The sequence below is a fragment of the Saprolegnia parasitica genome (assembly GCF_000151545.1).
Source record: "Saprolegnia parasitica CBS 223.65 unplaced genomic scaffold supercont2.75, whole genome shotgun sequence".
NCBI classification, from domain to species: Eukaryota; Oomycota; class Saprolegniomycetes; order Saprolegniales; family Saprolegniaceae; genus Saprolegnia; species Saprolegnia parasitica.
In genome coordinates, this window is record NW_012156469.1 from 76,972 (window position 1) to 93,415 (window position 16,444).

The 16,444-nt window shown below is 59.7% G+C and overlaps 11 protein-coding genes across 11 annotated transcripts in view; 8 read left to right on the forward strand and 3 right to left on the reverse strand.

Annotated features, from left to right (window-relative positions):
- Window positions 1–7: 7 nt before the first annotated feature.
- On the forward strand, window positions 8–2,063 carry SPRG_12171 (hypothetical protein; the record flags this gene model as incomplete). Its single annotated transcript, XM_012351141.1, has 5 exons — window positions 8–1,141; window positions 1,191–1,381; window positions 1,430–1,609; window positions 1,654–1,822; window positions 1,872–2,063. The coding sequence occupies exons 1-5, from the start codon at window positions 47–49 to the stop codon at window positions 2,061–2,063; spliced, it is 1,827 nt and encodes a 608-aa protein (XP_012206531.1). The 5' UTR covers window positions 8–46.
- A 281-nt stretch (window positions 2,064–2,344) lies between these two features.
- On the forward strand, window positions 2,345–3,871 carry SPRG_12172 (hypothetical protein; the record flags this gene model as incomplete). The annotated part of the gene is made up of 3 exons (XM_012351142.1): window positions 2,345–2,520; window positions 2,566–2,739; window positions 2,800–3,871. 3 exons carry the CDS (start codon window positions 2,345–2,347, stop codon window positions 3,851–3,853), a joined length of 1,404 nt encoding a protein of 467 aa, XP_012206532.1. The 3' UTR covers window positions 3,854–3,871.
- Window positions 3,872–4,418: 547 nt separating this feature from the next.
- On the forward strand, window positions 4,419–6,639 carry SPRG_12173 (hypothetical protein; the record flags this gene model as incomplete). The annotated part of the gene is made up of 9 exons (XM_012351143.1): window positions 4,419–5,283; window positions 5,335–5,531; window positions 5,585–5,650; window positions 5,696–5,791; window positions 5,844–6,027; window positions 6,077–6,184; window positions 6,241–6,367; window positions 6,433–6,496; window positions 6,543–6,639. Exons 1-9 carry the CDS (start codon window positions 4,453–4,455, stop codon window positions 6,637–6,639), a joined length of 1,770 nt encoding a protein of 589 aa, XP_012206533.1. The 5' UTR covers window positions 4,419–4,452.
- A 544-nt stretch (window positions 6,640–7,183) lies between these two features.
- On the forward strand, window positions 7,184–7,960 carry SPRG_12174 (hypothetical protein). The gene is made up of 3 exons (XM_012351144.1): window positions 7,184–7,335; window positions 7,387–7,537; window positions 7,592–7,960. The coding sequence occupies exons 1-3, from the start codon at window positions 7,221–7,223 to the stop codon at window positions 7,887–7,889; spliced, it is 564 nt and encodes a 187-aa protein (XP_012206534.1). The 5' UTR covers window positions 7,184–7,220; the 3' UTR covers window positions 7,890–7,960.
- Window positions 7,961–8,228: 268 nt separating this feature from the next.
- On the reverse strand, window positions 8,229–9,213 carry SPRG_21097 (hypothetical protein). Its single transcript, XM_012351176.1, has one exon. It carries the CDS (start codon window positions 9,142–9,144, stop codon window positions 8,257–8,259), a length of 888 nt encoding a protein of 295 aa, XP_012206566.1. The 5' UTR covers window positions 9,145–9,213; the 3' UTR covers window positions 8,229–8,256.
- SPRG_21098 (hypothetical protein) lies at window positions 9,158–10,906 on the reverse strand. Its single transcript, XM_012351177.1, has 8 exons — window positions 10,698–10,906; window positions 10,584–10,650; window positions 10,371–10,515; window positions 10,190–10,313; window positions 9,994–10,123; window positions 9,840–9,943; window positions 9,587–9,792; window positions 9,158–9,534 (listed from the first exon to the last, which is right to left on the reverse strand). Exons 1-8 carry the CDS (start codon window positions 10,881–10,883, stop codon window positions 9,279–9,281), a joined length of 1,218 nt encoding a protein of 405 aa, XP_012206567.1. The 5' UTR covers window positions 10,884–10,906; the 3' UTR covers window positions 9,158–9,278.
- A 182-nt stretch (window positions 10,907–11,088) lies between these two features.
- SPRG_12177 (hypothetical protein) lies at window positions 11,089–11,992 on the forward strand (the record flags this gene model as incomplete). Its single annotated transcript, XM_012351145.1, has 7 exons — window positions 11,089–11,147; window positions 11,197–11,223; window positions 11,274–11,338; window positions 11,400–11,562; window positions 11,609–11,772; window positions 11,828–11,903; window positions 11,950–11,992. 7 exons carry the CDS (start codon window positions 11,089–11,091, stop codon window positions 11,990–11,992), a joined length of 597 nt encoding a protein of 198 aa, XP_012206535.1.
- Window positions 11,993–12,384: 392 nt separating this feature from the next.
- SPRG_12178 (hypothetical protein) lies at window positions 12,385–12,981 on the forward strand (the record flags this gene model as incomplete). Its single annotated transcript, XM_012351146.1, has 1 exon — window positions 12,385–12,981. The coding sequence occupies exon 1, from the start codon at window positions 12,403–12,405 to the stop codon at window positions 12,979–12,981; it is 579 nt and encodes a 192-aa protein (XP_012206536.1). The 5' UTR covers window positions 12,385–12,402.
- Window positions 12,982–13,044: 63 nt separating this feature from the next.
- On the reverse strand, window positions 13,045–14,526 carry SPRG_12179 (hypothetical protein; the record flags this gene model as incomplete). Its single annotated transcript, XM_012351147.1, has 11 exons — window positions 14,436–14,526; window positions 14,281–14,373; window positions 14,165–14,231; window positions 14,060–14,120; window positions 13,861–14,008; window positions 13,715–13,803; window positions 13,551–13,673; window positions 13,406–13,507; window positions 13,289–13,357; window positions 13,206–13,241; window positions 13,045–13,140 (listed from the first exon to the last, which is right to left on the reverse strand). The coding sequence occupies exons 1-11, from the start codon at window positions 14,458–14,460 to the stop codon at window positions 13,045–13,047; spliced, it is 909 nt and encodes a 302-aa protein (XP_012206537.1). The 5' UTR covers window positions 14,461–14,526.
- An 84-nt stretch (window positions 14,527–14,610) lies between these two features.
- SPRG_12180 (hypothetical protein) lies at window positions 14,611–15,335 on the forward strand (the record flags this gene model as incomplete). The annotated part of the gene is made up of 1 exon (XM_012351148.1): window positions 14,611–15,335. One exon carries the CDS (start codon window positions 14,611–14,613, stop codon window positions 15,304–15,306), a length of 696 nt encoding a protein of 231 aa, XP_012206538.1. The 3' UTR covers window positions 15,307–15,335.
- Window positions 15,336–16,046: 711 nt separating this feature from the next.
- Window positions 16,047–16,444, forward strand: part of SPRG_21099 (hypothetical protein) — a gene marked incomplete at both ends in the record, with an annotated part of 763 nt that continues 365 nt past the window's right edge. The window contains one exon of the mRNA XM_012351178.1: window positions 16,047–16,337. Within this exon, the coding sequence (XP_012206568.1) occupies window positions 16,047–16,337 (291 nt within the window). The remainder of the gene's footprint in view (window positions 16,338–16,444) is intronic.

Consider the following 16,444-nt stretch of genomic DNA (forward strand, 5'->3'; position numbering starts at 1 on the left):
GCGTGCCAAAATTAGGCAGACCATTGAATTGGAAGCAGCGGCCAGCATGAGCAGCGACGACGAAGCGCCGATGCCGATGCCGATGCCGGCGCCCAAGCGCCGCCGCGTCATGGAAAAGGCCACGGAGGCGAACTTGCTCGAGCACCTTCCGAGCGCGCAGATGTACGAGAAGAGCTACATGCACCGCGACGTGGTCACGCACGTGGCCTTCTCGGACGCGACGCAGTTCCTCGTGACGGCCTCCAGCGATGGGCACGTCAAGTTTTGGCGCAAGATGGTCACCGGCATCGAGTTCGTCAAGCACTACAAGGCCCACCTCAAGGCCATCCACGGCCTCGCGATCTCGCCCGACGGGCTCCGGCTCGCGACGACGTCGGCCGATGGCACGATCAAGTTCTTTGACATCCTCGGCTTTGACATGGTGCACATGCTCACGCTCGACTACATCCCCGGTGCGTGCTGCTGGGCCTTCCCGAAAGGCCAAGTCGTGCCCAAGATCGTCGTCGCCGAGGTCGACGCGCCGACGCTCCGGGTCTACCACGCCGAGCGCCCGTCCGATGCACTCCTGCACACGCTGCCAACGCTGCATTCGGCGCCGGTCACCATTCTCGCGTACAACCCTTTGCACGACTGCATGGTGTCGGGTGACATGAAGGGCATGCTCGAGCTATGGAGCCCGTCGACGTATGCGCTGCCGACGAAAGGCCTCCGCTTCAAGTTCAAGGGCGAGACCGACTTGTACGAGCTCGCGAAACACAAGGCGTTTGCGACAACGATCGACATCGCGGCGAGCGGCGACGACTTTGTCGTGACGGCGTCCGACGGCGTCATTCGCGTCTTCCGCTTCGTCACGGGCAAGCTCCGCCGCAAGTACGACGAGTCGCTCGCCGTCTTTGAAGACGCACAAGCCGACGGCAGCTTGGAGCTCGACGCAATCGACTTTGGCCGGCGCGTCGCGGTCGAGAAGGAAGTCCTCTCGTCGCCGCCGGTCGCCAACTGCATTTTCGACGCGTCCGGCCATTTCTTGCTCTTTCCGACGCTGCTCGGCATCAAGATGGTCAACGTCGAGACCAACAAACTCGTGCGCGTTCTCGGCAAGGTCGAAAACACCGAGCGGTTCATGCGCATCTGCCTCTTCCAGGTAGGCACACCGGTCGGCTTCGCCTCCAACCGTGGGATAAATGATGTAGGGCACGCCCAACGTCAACACGCAATTCCAAAAGCACGCGTCCACGCAGGCGCAAAAGAAGCTCGTCATGAGCGACCCCAAGGCCAAGAACGTGACCGACCCGACGGTCTTTGCGACCGCGTTCAAAAAAGCTCGGTTCTACTGCTTCTCGACGCGCGAGCCCGTCGACGACGACGATGGTGACGAGAGCGGGTACATGACGGCCACAGCTGTGTACATATTGTCTTATGGGACGCGTAGGCGCGATGTGTTCAACGAGAAACCGACGCTGGACGCGTCGCATATCGCGACCGAGACGTCGGCCCAGAAGCTCGGGACGCGCGCTGTCATCCACACGACGCTCGGCGACATCTTCTTGACGCTGTACCCGAACGAAGCGCCGCGAACGGTCGAGAACTTTTGCACGCACGCGCGGAATGGGTATATTCGATACGAGGGGTAGGGTATCCACTGACTGGGTGTAGGTACTATGACAACTGCCTCGTGCACCGCGTGATCAAGAACTTTATGATCCAAACGGGCGACCCGAACGGCGACGGCACGGGCGGCGAGTCGATCTGGGGCGGGTCGTTTGAAGACGAGTTCCACCGCAACCTGCGCCACGACCGGCCGTTTACGCTCTCGATGGCCAACGTACGTGCTTGATACAACCTTGATAGAAACTTGATCGTTGGACCTGTAGGCGGGGCCGCGGACGAACGGGTCGCAGTTCTTCATCACGACCGTGCCGACGCCGTGGCTCGACAACAAGCACACGGTGTTTGGCCGAGTCGAGACGGGCAAGGACACGGTCACGACGATCGAGAACGTGTCGACCGACCGCTTTGACAAGCCTGAAGAAGACATTTACATTGTCAACATTGACATTATGTAAAACAGGTTATCTATATATACCTGCGGAATACGACAATATGTCCTACATACTTTTTTCCACGTTTTGGTGTTTGGATGGAAACGCGAATAGCATCGTTTTTGCGCGGGATTACGTAATCTGCCCACATTGATTACGTCATATCCGCCAGTAAAACACCAGCCAATCAAAACAGCGCATGACACGCCAGTGCGCCGTGTTTTGCGCTCTCTGATTGGACAAAATGATGGTTTTCCCAAGAGCAACGTCAAGGGCTATCCATCAATCCGCCTCAGGAACAGTTAATGGGGCGCGAACTCAAGAAGAAATCAAAGCTGCCACCCGGCACCGTGTACCTCTCCAAGAAGGGGCGCGGGAAGCGCCGTATCAACCATGAGAGCCAGGACGTGTGCTTCGACTGCGGCAAGCCGGGACGCCACACACCGCAGTGTGAATGGAAGCTCAACTCGGGCAAGTACTTGTACGTCGCCGGCGATCGCTCGGCTTGCGCCCATGTCATGTGTAGGAACAAAGGCCGCGACGGCAACGCGTCGCAATTGCAAGAGGCTATTAGTGGAGAAGACGCGCCGCAAGTGCACCCACCGCAAACCCAAGTAGCTAGTGGAGAAGACGTGGCAGAAGTGCACCCGCCACAAGCGCAAGCGGCTCCTCAGGCACGCGTGCCGGGCGCGATACCGCCGTGCGTATTGCTCTCAAGAGAGCCACTTGCGATGTACTCTCTCTTACGTGCTCTCTGTAGAATGGACAAGGATGGCGGATTTCTCACCGACTTTCTCACGCGCTCGTGGGAAGAGCGCGAGGCCACGCTGCCGTCCTTGTACAATCTGCGCCCCAAGACGCCTCTCGACCGCAGCAAGTGGCCAACGTGGAAATATACGCTGCCCGATGCGTCGTTGAGCTTTGGCGCACCTCCTGACCCCGACGCCTTTCTCTTTGGCGGCTGCGACGTGTACGTCTGGTGCCCGTTCACCTTCTTCTCGCACTTCATCGACGTCAACAAGTTGTCGTGCCCGGCGTGCGGCAGCAACGAGATCACGTCCGACGGCTGGTCAAAGAGCTTCTTGCCAATCGTGTCGCTTGGAGGCCAGTGGCCACTGCTTCGCGTGCGTCGGCTGCGCCATCTCAAATGTCCGAGAGCCGCCGAGGGCTATGACTCGACTGGCTTCTCGTCGCTGGACGAGACGCTCGTAGCGTCGTGGTACCCGGCTGTCTTGCTCTCGCTGCTGCCTTTCCGGAAGGATGGCAAGAGCTACGTGTCGCTCGACGCCACGACGTACGCGCGTGAGATGCAGCACATCGCGCCGCACGATGCTGCAAGGGACGTGCTCAGCGCTTTACGCGACATGTGGCTCCAGCGCCGCCAGAAAGCACTCGAGGGCGCACATTATTACATGGGGCAGTACGCCACGCAACGGGTTGCGGGCGCGGATCGAGATGCGCTAGAGGCCTTCCAGTCGACAAGCACGGCCATGACTCGTCCAATCGAGCACCGTGTGGACGAGCCGGTTGATGACGTCCTCAATGAAGAGACGCCCGTCTTCGCTGCGGAATCGTATTCGGTCCCGCGACGCGAGTGGAACGATCCGTCCTCTCGCTCGCCAAAGACGAGAAGAAAAATCCTGCCGTGCCCTCACTGCGGCTACAAGAACCGCCGCCATGACAATGCGAGCGCTGTGTCGTGTGCCCTCTTCCAGTTCTACAAGAAGGGCAACTTTTGCAACAGCTCCGGTGTGCTGGCATACGAGCGAGCGATTGTCGCGTTCCGTTTAACGCATCTCCGTGACGACGCATAACGTACTGCATCCATTTCGTCTTGGAGCATTTTTGGTAGTCTTCACGCGGGGTCGGCGCATCCCAACTGCTGAGCGCCACGGACGCATGTTCGGAGCGGCATGCATGGCCGTGGCGACGCAATAGAATGACAGTGCCATCCTATCGCCAAGGTCCGTACTAGTATTTGAATGCACACTATGTAAAATCTCAATAGAGCAGGCGCCAGCAAACGCCAAGTGGCTTGGAGACTGCCGCCAAGACGAATGAGACGCGATGGAGACGCCACCGCCAACGTCCCCTCGGTCAGCGTGACGCGTCTCCATGCAAATAGTGTCTTGTCGCTTAGTGTTGTTTCTGTCGTGTAGTCAATCCGATCCTGTCCATATTGCACTTGGCGAGGTTGCACTTGGCGAGGTTGCACTTGGCGAGGTTGCACTTGGCTGATCATCATTCTGCCCGGAATGGGCTCCGCCTCCGTTGCTGGTATTTTTATTATTTTGTGTACGTTTATCTTTGTTACATTATGCAGGATAAATTATTGGAAATAAATACGATCTTTTTCGCCCATCGCCCATATTGCTCATATTGCCTTTGGCCAGCAACCAAGCAGCAGCCGACGATGAAGGTCCTGACGACGACGACGACGCTTCTGCTCGCGATTACGACGGCGATGGCCGACGTCTGCCATGACCATGCCACCGAGGCCAGCTGCCTGCAGTTCGACTGCGCGTGGTGCAAGTCGGCGGCAGTCAAGAGCTCGTGCTACGACCCGGACGAAGCGAGCCAGCTACCGCCGTCGATCTTTGAGTGCGCCCGCCCCGCGCCCAATCATGGCTGCCATTTCTTCAACACGGAATCCGCGTGTCGCCAGAGCAAGGAGGGCGGCAAGCCGTGCTACTGGTGCGAGTCGGCGGCCGTCAAGTCGACGTGCTACAACGAGACCGAGGCCAAGCAACTGCCGCCGGCGATCTTTCAGTGCGAACATGGCCGCGCGCCCGTGTTTGCCCATGGCGTGACGAGCCTCGTCGACGTCACAAACGATGCCCAAGGACACGAGACATGGCACGCGTCGGCGGAGGCGGCCACCACCAAAAACGGGGGTCAATGCCACCTCTTCAAGAACGAGGAGGCGTGCACGAATGCACATGCGGCCTGCGCGTGGTGTGCGTCGGCGGCGGTCGCCAGCGCGTGCTACGAAGCCGACGAGGTGAGCAAGCTCCCGCCCGGCGTCTTTGCCTGCAAGACGTCCGAGACGTCGCCGAGCCATGGGTGCCATTTCTTCAACACGGAATCCGCGTGCCGCAAGGGCAAGGAAGGCGACAAGCCGTGCTACTGGTGCAAGTCGGCCGCCGTCGCGTCCACGTGTTACAACGAAGACGAAGCCAAGAAGCTGCCGCCGGCCATCTTTCAATGCGAGTCAGGTGGTCCGACCCACTGGGCGCTGACCTCGGTCCAAATCCGATCTCATAGCTTACGAGGGCTCACGATGCTGCTTTTGTAGGTGCCCACGTCCGAGACAAGTCGCCGCCTGCTCTTTTCGCATTGGAAGGACGCCTTTGACGTCGCGTACGGCCAGCACGAGAACGAGGCAGCGCGCTTCGCCGCCTTTGTCGCCAACGCTGCGCTCGTTGCTACCCACAATGCACGTGGCGATCGTCCATACTCGCTCGCGCTCAACGCCTTTGCCGACTCGACGTGGTATGGCTGCCAACTACTACCATGAGGACAGAAGTCAGTGAAGGACACGTTAGGGCCGAGTTCCAAGCCGACTACCTCGGCGCCACGCCACAAAACTGCTCGGCCACCCATCGCTCCGTGTACGTCGACTTGCAGCATCGTCTCTTGTGACCATGGACATGTAGCGTGACGGCGACGACGGATGTGCCCGCGGCCATCGACTGGCGCCGCGTCGACGCTGTCTCGCCGGTCAAGAACCAAGGCAAGTGCGGGTCGTGCTGGTATGCCACGCTTCCATGGCCCGTTTGGAGGTACGGATGGAGACGTTTTTAGGACCTTTTCGAGCACGGGCTGTCTCGAGAGCCACAACTTGCTCACGCATGGGAAGCGCATCCTCCTCTCGGAACAAAATCTCGTCGACTGCGCCGGTGCCTTCGACAACCACGGCTGCAATGGCGGTCTCCCGTCGCATGCGTTCGAGTACATCAAGTACAATGGCGGCTTGGACACGGGCGCGGTACGTGCTTGAATCCTCGACACTACCGCATTTATGCGGCTGTGCGTAGACCTACCCCTACCACGCCAAGGACGAAACCTGCAAGTTTGACCCGGCCAACGTTGGCGTCCGCGTCCTCGACGTGGTCAATGTTACCTCGCGCGACGAGACGCAGCTGGTAACCCAAGAAGTTTCGAGTCACCGGCCGGTTGATACATTGAAATAATATCGCAGAAAACGGCCGTCGGGACCGTGGGCCCTGTCAGCATCGCGTTTCAAGTGGCGTCCGACTTTCGCTTCTACAAGGACGGCGTGTACGACTCGACCGAGTGCAAGTCGGGCGAAGCCGACGTCAACCATGGTAGTACCGCGTTCTTTTTGTCGATGGCATCCCCTTCTGATTGACGCCATCTCCACAACTATTAGCGGTCTTGGCGGTCGGCTACAACACGACCACGTCTGGTGCACCGTACTGGATTGTGAAAAACAGGTACTCTCAGTTGTCGCGTTGAGATGACCACATTTTTGTATGCTAGTTGGTCGGCGACGTGGGGCATGGACGGCTACTTTCACATTGCCCGCGACAAGAACATGTGCGGCCTCGCCGACTGCGCGTCGTACCCGCTTCTCTAAGCACGTACTGTCTTTTGTCTCGAGCGTAGTAGCCTGTGGTGCAATTCCAATGCTGCATTTGACCCGATCTGGTCCTGTTCCAGAAAAATCTCGCACATGTTGCCCGACCCGGATGCCATCGCATGACATAGAGCAGTAGTGCCAGCCCTCTCGTCGTGCATCTTCATACTTACTATGCATGGTATCCCTTGCCGACAACGGCAACTTGACAGTCCACCCTTCCGGCTTGGCGCCGTTTTGAAGCGGCCGCTTCAAGCAAGGGAATAACTACTAATTTATTCCCTTGGCTTCAAGTCCCACTGCTGTCATGCCGCTTGGGTTGCCATGGAGAGCCAATATCAAGTCGTGGAGGGACAGACAGGCTCGAATCGCCGCCGTCCACTGCGCTGGGTGTCGCCGAGAACTCGGTCGGGTCAGGCGCCATCATGGTGGTGGTCGCGTGCTCATTTTATTGACTTGCGTTGAAGCGACATCTTGCTCTTTGTATGCAAATCGAGCGCGGTGTAAAAATACGCTGGGGCTAGGGATCGGTATTTGACTGGTGCCAATAGTTCAGTTTTTCAAAAATCCGCCGAGCAAAGATGGCATCGACGACCAGCGTCAAGTACCGCCTCGTGGAGGCCGAAGAAGTCGCGCAGACGGCCGGCGAACCGACGTCGCCGACGGCCGCCGCCAACAAGAAGAAGCCCGTCGCTGGTACACGCCTTGCCGTGCTGCCATGGCCGGCGAACTCACCAAACTTGATAGACAAGACGACGGCCGGCCCGCGCCGTGCGCCCAACGGTGGCCGTGGCAAGGGTGGTCGCGGCGGCCGCCGTGAGAACGGCTTTTACGCCAACGGCACGTTCATTGCGTACAACGACACGAAGGCGACGGCCGAGTACGCCAAGCAGCAGATGTAGGCTCATGCTGCCGATGGATGGAGGATGCTCATGGATGCAATGCGATGTAGTGAGTTTTACTTGAGCGCCGACAACCTCGTGCGTGATACGTTCTTGCGCCAGCACATGGACGTCGATGGCTACGTGCCGCTGGCCTTTATCGGCAGCTTCCAGGCCGTCTTTGCCGCGCACCGCGACTACCCGACGCTGCTCGCGGCCATGAAGACGTCGACGACGCTCGAGCTCGACGAGAAGAACGAGAAGATCCGCCCGGTCGTCTGGAAGCAGTGGCTCTGGCCCCAGCCCGACGGCCAGTTTGGCGTCCCGCGCTACATCAAGGTGGACGAAGAGACGCCTGCGACCGAGTAAGCGATCCGACACCGCTCTGCTGGATTTCCACATTTTACAAAGTAATAGATATGCATGTTTGTTTTGGCCTGTTTGTTTTGGCCCGAGCTCAGTGTTGTCAGACCCTTGGACCGTCGTCAAGGAAGCCGACAAGCACCCGCCCTGTACCAACAATGACCTCTCCAGTGGTATTGATTGCGCTGTCACTCAACGCTGAGTAAGCGGCGTGTCGATCGCACTGAGGTCGGCGACTGCCTGTCTCATGGTCACAGTACTGACTCGCTTCGATCGAGAACTCCTCGACGCTTCCGATACCACGTGCCTTGCACACTAGTACGACGAGTACGCAGTAGAGAGTCGACTGGATACAGTGGACAACTTGTCTGTTTTAACTTTCGACACTCGGAACGTAGGTGCTTGCCGAGCGTTTTTCGTACGTCGCTTTGAGCACGACACCGATCCGGTCGCCTCGCTTGCGCGCAATATTACTCTCGACACAGAGGCGCATGGCCGCACTGTACGTGCTCCGAAACGCGTCGCCGACCAAGTGCCACCGGCTCGACCCATCGAGGCGCGTCTCGGTCATGTAGAAAACGTACTCACGCACGTCGGCGTCCATCGCCTCGTCCACAACCTTGGCGCAGGCGAGCGTCCGCGTTCGCTCGGGCTTGGGCACGCCGTTGTAGTAGGCTGCGTTCGCCTGCTTGCCGGCGTCGACGTACGCCGTTTGCCGGCCGACGACCGACCCAAAGAGCGACAAGAGCGTGGCTTGGATCGCCGCATCGCCCGAGAGCACCGTGATGGCTTGCGCGACCGCTTCGAGCGTCGAGACGCAGCCGTCCTTGGGCTCCTTGCGCAGCGTGCCGTACAAACTCGCGCTGTCGCACGCAATCAAGACCCGCGGCAGCGCCTGCAAGCTCGGGCTCATATGCACGATGCGCTTGGCCTCTTTCCACGTGCCGTCGACGACGACGAGCTCGAGGTTGGCGATTGCACGCGGCGAGAGGAGCGTCGCCGTCGGGCCTGGAAAGAGCAGCACGCGCTGACGACGATCGTCGGGCGGCGGCGCCGAGGCCACGTCCGCGACCTCGAGCGTAAAGTTGTCGAGCGCATGGGCGAGCAGCGGCACGCTGGAGAGCGCCTTGCGCTTCGCCTCGTTCGGGTGCTGTACGCAGTGGATGCGGAAGCCCGGCGAGAGGCGCGGCGACGGCAGCAGGTCGCAGTAGCACACGCAGGGCGGGCGGTCGCAGCCGATGCAGACCTCGCGCTGCGCCATGCCGATGGTGGTGGGATGCACTGCTCGAATGGAATCGAGCGCTTGAAATGTGTTCTATTGCTTTTTAACGCGAACCGAATTGAACCGAATCGAACCGAATCGAACCGATGGACTGTCGTCGGAGGTCGTCGTGCTTATGAGGCGCTGGACTTGGGCGTCTCTTTTTTGGTTGCCTCAACGGGCGGCTCGACAAGCGGCTGGGCCAGCGGCGGAACAACATCGACCTTGGGCGCTTCCGTCTTGGGCTCCATCTTGGACTTGAAGTACTCCATGAGCCAGTAGCCTTGCGTGCTCTTGAACTCGCGCGAGATTTCCCGCACCACGTCCTTGACCGAGAGGACGCCGACAATATCGTCCTTGGCGTCGACGACCGGCAAGTGGCGAAAGTTCCTAGAACATTCCTTTTAAAACCACTTGGACTATTGTAGCCTGCACACTGTACTGGATCGCGGCTTCGTGGACACACGTCTCAAGCGTCGCGTCGCTCTTGAGCGTGAAGACCCCCTTCGTGCAGAGGTCTTTGACGAGCACGTCGTGCGCGTTGAGCTTGGGGTGGAGCACCTTGGTCAGGTAGTCGCGCTCAGTAAAGATGCCCTTCACGTGGAGTTCGTCGTCCATGATGAGGACCGCACCAAAGTTGCGGCGGGCCTAGTCAGTCTTCCTCGAAGAGCGTCCATGGGATTGGTGCAATATACCATTTCCCGGACCGCTTCGGCGACCGACACGCTGTCGTCGATGCGCGAGTTGAGGATGAGCTTGATCTTTTCGTGCTTCTTGCGGAGGAGCGAGCCCGCCGTGACTAGGATTCCAGGCAGAGCGTGAGAGGCGAGATGGGAGCGATATGCGTACTCGCGACAGGCGCGGCGTCCGCAGCGGGCTTGGCGTCGGCTGTTGGCAGCGGCACCGCCATCTCGGCGCCTTCGGGCACGAGGCTCGCCTTCTTCTTGGCCGCGTCGTTGGCATACTCCTTGAGAATGTCCTATACAAATGCAATTTCGTGAGGCGATGACGTGGCGATCGCACAGAACAAAGAGACAAGACGCACCTTGATCGAGAGAACACTCCGCATCGCATCGATGGGTACATGGCCCTTGGTGACCTTTTGCTTCATGTCCGTGTGGATGACGGCGAGGTGGCGAATGTTCTCCTTGGTCATCGTCGCAAAGGCTCTAGCAGCAGCATTCGGATGAGACAGCATCCATGTCCAGGATGAGAAGAACGCGTACTCCATGACGGTCGTCGACGGGTCAATGCACAAAATGTGGTTCGACATGATGTCCTGCACAATGTGCGACTCGTCGTCGTCGTCGTGCGGCGCCATCTTCTTCATCACATCGCGCTCCGTGACGATGCCCACGATGCCATGGCCCTCTAGTACCATCATAGCCGCGTCCATGAGCACAACGACGTGTGTGCATAGACGCGTCGTCGTCGGATACCTTGCGTCACAATGAGCGAGCCAATGTTGCGCTGCACCATCAGATCGACCGCACTGTGGACAGGCGCCTACATGCGCATGTGCTGAGGCCAGGTCGATGCAGTCGCACGCCTACGTCGTGCTGGATTGACTGCCACCGGTCAAAGTACGGGTGGATCTCGCCGGCAGATGCAGAGTCGAGGTTGGCAAAGACCTTCTCGCGCTCAGCGAGGACGTCGCCGATCGTGAGCGTCGTCGGCGTCGGCGCCGCGCTGCAGAAGCGTCGGGCGCGCAGGCCATGGCGGCGGAGGAGCATCAGCATCTTCGTTCTTGTCTTGGTCGTGGAAATGGGATTGTGGTCGCCTTCCGCAAGGTTCCGGATACGTGCGACGGCCGTGGGAAAGGGATTTTCACACGTGTGCTATTTCACACCACCTCGATATCCCACATCTGTTATCCGGAGGTTTTGTATCCGGAGGCCAGTGGATAGACGCCACGAGGCGACCGACAAGCAAGCGATGCGATCGATGCTCGTCGCCGTCGTCGCGGTCCTCTCAACGCTGACGTCGGCGCTTGTCGTCCAAGAGTACGCACGATCATGCGCGTGGCCGGACGCTCATGCTGCATGCGTGTAGGCCATGCTGTGCGACGCTACGCCACATGTACGTGATCTCCGCGCAGCCTCCTCGTTGCTCATACCTTGTTCATGCAGCCACGCCCGGTTTGGCCGACGCGTCGGCAACGCAGACGAGTACAGCGGCCTCGAGCTCGTGGCAGGTACGATCGATCGACGTGCCCCGTCTGCCTCTTTGGATGCAAGGACGACGTGGCATTCTAGCGCGGCCACTCGACGGGTGCCGGCCGCTGCGGCAGGACCTCACGGGTAAAGTCGCGTTGGTGCAGCGAGGCGGCTGCAACTTTGCGTTCAAGATTCTGCAAGCGCAGCGCGCGCACGCCAAAGCCGTCATCGTCATGGACAACTACCCTCGCCCGCGCAACGAGTCGGCTCCCATCGCCAACCCGTCGTCTCACGACGACAACTGGTAGGTCGTGGGCGATTCGCATGGTGCCCGACAACGGCAACTCGACCAGCGTCGTTGTGCCAAGTGTCTTTGTCTCGCACGAGACCGGCGACCGCCTCTTGAGCACGCTGCAGCTCATGCGCGAGTACGGCGGCGTCGTCCGCGTCGCGCTCAACCGCACCGGCGAAAGTACGTTGACGCCATGGTAGCTTGCTATAGGTTGAGGAATTTCTTATCTTGCTAGTCTTGCCGCTCGCGACAGCCCCCGCGATCCAGTACCAAGAAAGCCTCGAGACCATGGCGCTCTACCTCGTCCTTGCGTGCGTCGCCGTGCCGTCTCGCCACCTCACATCGCCGTCCGTGTAGGCTGGTCGGGATCGCCGTCGTCCATTGGCTGCAGCGCACGTAGCTAGTAGCATAGAACCTCGCGTGGCATGGACACCAAAAGCTCGTATTTACTCGGCCGCGTTGTTCTCACTGCATCCACGCAACGGGTAGCGCGAGTTGTCGACAGGCAGAAGCACAGTCTCGAAGCCGCAAGGAGGGCACTTGGTCTAAACAAAGCACCTTGGCTCGTGCGATGACTGCATGCACACTGAGGAATTTTGTGGTCGTGTCAAGGAGCAGCCCTTCTTGCGCTGTGCTGGCATCGCAGCCCAAGCCCATTTCAGCGCTCGCTGTTGGCCACCGACCATCGCGAACCAACAGTCGACCGACCGACTGGCGCCTCGCGCGTTGATACAAGAAGTATATGGGAAAGGGCGTCCGTTCTCTGTTCGGTTGATGGCAACGGTCACTTGCGTGCCTTGGAAGAACACCATGGTCAAGAACGAAGCCGAGATGAACTGGGATGCGCTCCGGGAGCACTACTCGCTCCAGCCGTTGCATCTCAAACACGCTTCCGAGTGCACCGCGCTGCAGCTCAAACAAGAGGGCGAGTGGGCCGCGATCCAGCAGAAACACGCACTGCACGAAGAAACCACCGAGCCATCGACGCCGCCGTCGCCGAGCGCGACGACCCGCCACGCGTTTGAAGCCGCCGCGAATGCCAAGCTGTGGGAGTTCAAAACCAAGGCCCTCGCACAGCAACACGCACACGAGCTCGCGGCACTTGGCGAAAAGCAGGCCTTTGCGACACTGGCGCTGGCCGAGAAGGAAGCGTTCGAGACGGCGGCGCTCGCTGAAAAGCACACGCGCGAACGTTCGGGCAGCGGCGCGCCGGTCAATGGCGCGCGGCAGCTGCAGCGGAGCCAAGAAGTGGAGGCACTCCGGAAGCAGCAGTTGGACGAGCGCCTGGCGCTCGAGCTGCGTCAAAAGACCGAGCTGGAGGCCGCGACCGAAGCCGTCTGGATCGAACACGCCGTCGAAGACTTTCTATGCAAGGACGCGGCCATGTAGCCTTGTCGATTTGCGTGCTGAACGATCAAAAGTGGCATTGGAATGCACGACATGTTGTCTCTTTTACATGCCGTTGAGCAGACGGTTGGCGGCCGCCTCGACGTTGTTGTCGGCCGCACGCAGCGCCGCGATCGCTTGGTCCCGTTCAAACCCGAGCGCCTAGGTCAGGATACGGTACGCATGAAGACGACTTGACAAAATTGGGATAAAAACGAAACAAATACCGTGAGCGTCGCGATGGCCGCATCAGACGGCGGCGCCTAGCATCCGCATGACATAGGGCGATACGGAGGATCGAAGCGTGTACCGCAACCGGCATCGGCATGCCACCGCCCATGCCCGGCAAGAGCTGGTCACGGAACCCTTGCCCGTTCGGCTACACACAAGTGAGCCGAGGACCTCCCATGGTTTGCGTCGTATGTACAGCGGGGGCGTGGCCGTGACGGCGCTGTGCTTCTTGGAGCTGGCGCTGGCGCTGCTGCGCAGCCACACTCATGGGCACGACGGCAAAGATCGCATCGAAGAGCTGAGTCGCGCATGAGAGACGCAAAGCTACGGGCTTGGTGTACCTCGAAAAACCACACGAGAAAGCTCGGGAGACGAAACTTGGAGAGCGGCGTCGTCTGGTACAAGGCGCCGACAAGCACGCCAGTGCCAAACGGAAGCGCCGAGTCGAGGCCGCGCAAGCACACCTAGGATCGCTCGAGTCTTCAATCATCGCGCATGGACGTACCAAGATCATCATAAAGTACGTCGATGCTTTCTCCGAGAGGTGAAGACCCATCGCGCTAAAGAGCTCGGGCTGCAGCTTGGGCACATTGCCTACTCGATCGAGGACGAGGATCATGCGGCATGACCGACGTCAACATGGTGTCGTACCGTAGAAGACGACCATGAGCGCGCCAATGAACGCATACGGGCCGCTCGCGATCGATGGCAGCACCTTGGCCTTCAAGCACGCAGCTTGCAGTAGCGTCGAGAGGAGGAGCACGAGAACGACAAAGCTGCCAAACTTCTTGGAGCCAAACTAGAGAGCGACAACGTGATTGAGACGAGCATGGATGAGCAACGCGTCTACCTGGCGCTCGATGAGGCGGCAGTGAAAGATGAGGTAGATGCCAAAGGCCACCGACATGCCACTACGCAGCATGGGCATGTGCATGATGATCCAAGGAAGATGCACCTCTGGAAGCCAAAGTGGCACGTGAGGAGCCGCCAGTACTGGCCGTAGCGGGTCACCATCGTGAGATCTACGCAGCAAGTCTGAGCCCACGCGGGCCAACGAGGCTGTTGTCGCACCGAGTGGCAGGTCATGGGCGCGGTCGAGGAAGAGCGCGGCCCCGGACGCAAGGCCCGTGCCGCACAGGTACGCATAGGTCACGGGCGTCTTGTCTACCACATAAGCATAGCGCATGAGCCATCACCTCCATGCAGGCGCGTCGTCTTGGTCGTACAGAGGCCGCCGAGGTCGGGGTGCATGCTTCGATGATCTTCCCGATAACAAGCCACAAGTCGCGTCCACGTCGACTTCAATCGAACGCCGACTACAGGTTTCGACTAACTACGTCGTTCCGGATACTTATCCGGAAAAAAATTGCCCACAGCAACTGGGTGCACACAAGATATACGATGCGGCACCCACCGGTCGCAGTTGAGAATTGCACTCCGCATGCGGCGCGCGCGAGCTCAGAGCCATCTCTCTGCGGCACCAGAACGCCGCGGCGCCCGCCGAGTTGTCCAATTTGCCTCGACGACTTATTGTCGCAGTCGGTCTTTACAGCCGAGTGCGGCCACGCCTTTCACTTTGCCTGCCTCCTCGAAAACATCAACCACGATTTGGCCAATGCGACCAAGTGCCCCGTTTGCCGCAAGGTGCAAGCGCAGTGGCCCTTGCCCACACGCGGGCTCGCCAACGCCCACCCGTTCTGCACCCACTGCGGCACGCGAGGGGTCGGCGATCCGTGGTGCCATCACTGCGGGTACTCGCTCGCCGACACACCTCGGGCGCGGGCGCGAAGCCAACCATGGGAGCCGGACGACGTCGCGCTGCAGTGCTACATGTGCCACGTACACTTTCTCGTGAGTACGCGCGCTCGAGGTCGCGTGGAGTGCCCCAACGGACACGTCTTTGCCCTCGTGGCGCCCGTAGTTCCAAGTACTAGTACGAGTAGCACGGCGGAGAGTCGCCCCCGCGCCACGTCGGCTGCCACCGTGCACTGCACCATGTGCCGCACCGACGTCAAGATTCCACCCGGGAGTCCGGCGGGGCAGTACGCTTGTCCACGCCAGCACGCCTTTTACTACAAGCCACAAGGCCGCGAGTAGCCCACGCTGCAGCGGTACGGCACCGCCACTACATAATTATATAGCACTGCACGTATTGACTGCTCTTGGAATCGGTTGCCCGAGTTTAAGGGTCGAGGTTCGAGGTTCGATCCCGCACAAAAATCGCAGTATTTTGCTCGTGTGCACCATGAGCAGCGTGGTCCAAGGACCCTACCTTGGTGGTAGTAGCCTGCGTGTGTATGCGCTGGCAAGGCGCGGTAAAACCACTGCGATATCATTCATTCGGGCACGACCGCTGTCCGCGCTAATTTGTACAGGTACAGAACGCCATCGGATGAGAAGAGGCGGCAAGAATTCGTTCGGGCAGTGCGGCCTTGCACACACTGCGACGACGTTGAGGTTGGTAGGAGTGCCTGCTACGTAATGCTGCGACGCACCCACGGCTGCATCGGCGCAGATTTTTGGCGGCAACTGATCGCGTCGGACTGGCAGGCCTCATGAATCGTAGACGTCTCGTTCGGCAAGCAGCACCTTGAACGGTGCAAGGACATGGAAGGACAAGGACCTATTACTGTAGCACGGTTGTTAATGGAGCTGGACCTTGTCCAGACTTGACGTGTCCAACAGCGTGTACGAATTCGTCGCGTAATTCCTAGTCGGAAATCGACTCGACGAAAACGACTACGCTCGACTCTTTTAAAACTACCTTGCATGTTGTATGTACTTTTCAAAATATAAAAGGCGGTCGGAAGGTACACCGAGATTGCCGTTTTGAGACCATGGCAGCACGGCTCGTCCGCTCGCACAGCGACTTTGACCTCCGCGAGGCTGCGCCGTTCCTGGTCAAGGTGGCGACCGAGGCCAAGGCCGCGGCGACGCCCCAAGAGACGACCCACAAGGTGACGCTGCTCATGGACCAGGAGGAGTGCCCCATCTGCCTCGACGAGTTCGAGTCCCTTGGGCAGTCCATCTTTACGGGCGAGTGCGGCCACAAGTTTCACTTTACCTGCCTTCTCGAGAACGTCAACCACGACGAGGCGAACGCGACCAAGTGCCCCATCTGCCGCAAGGTGCAGACGCAGTGGCCCGAGCCGACGGCCGGTCTCGCCAAAGCGCACCCGTGCTGCACCAACTGCGGCAAGCGCGGCACGGGCGGCAACGCCTGTGAAGGCTGCGG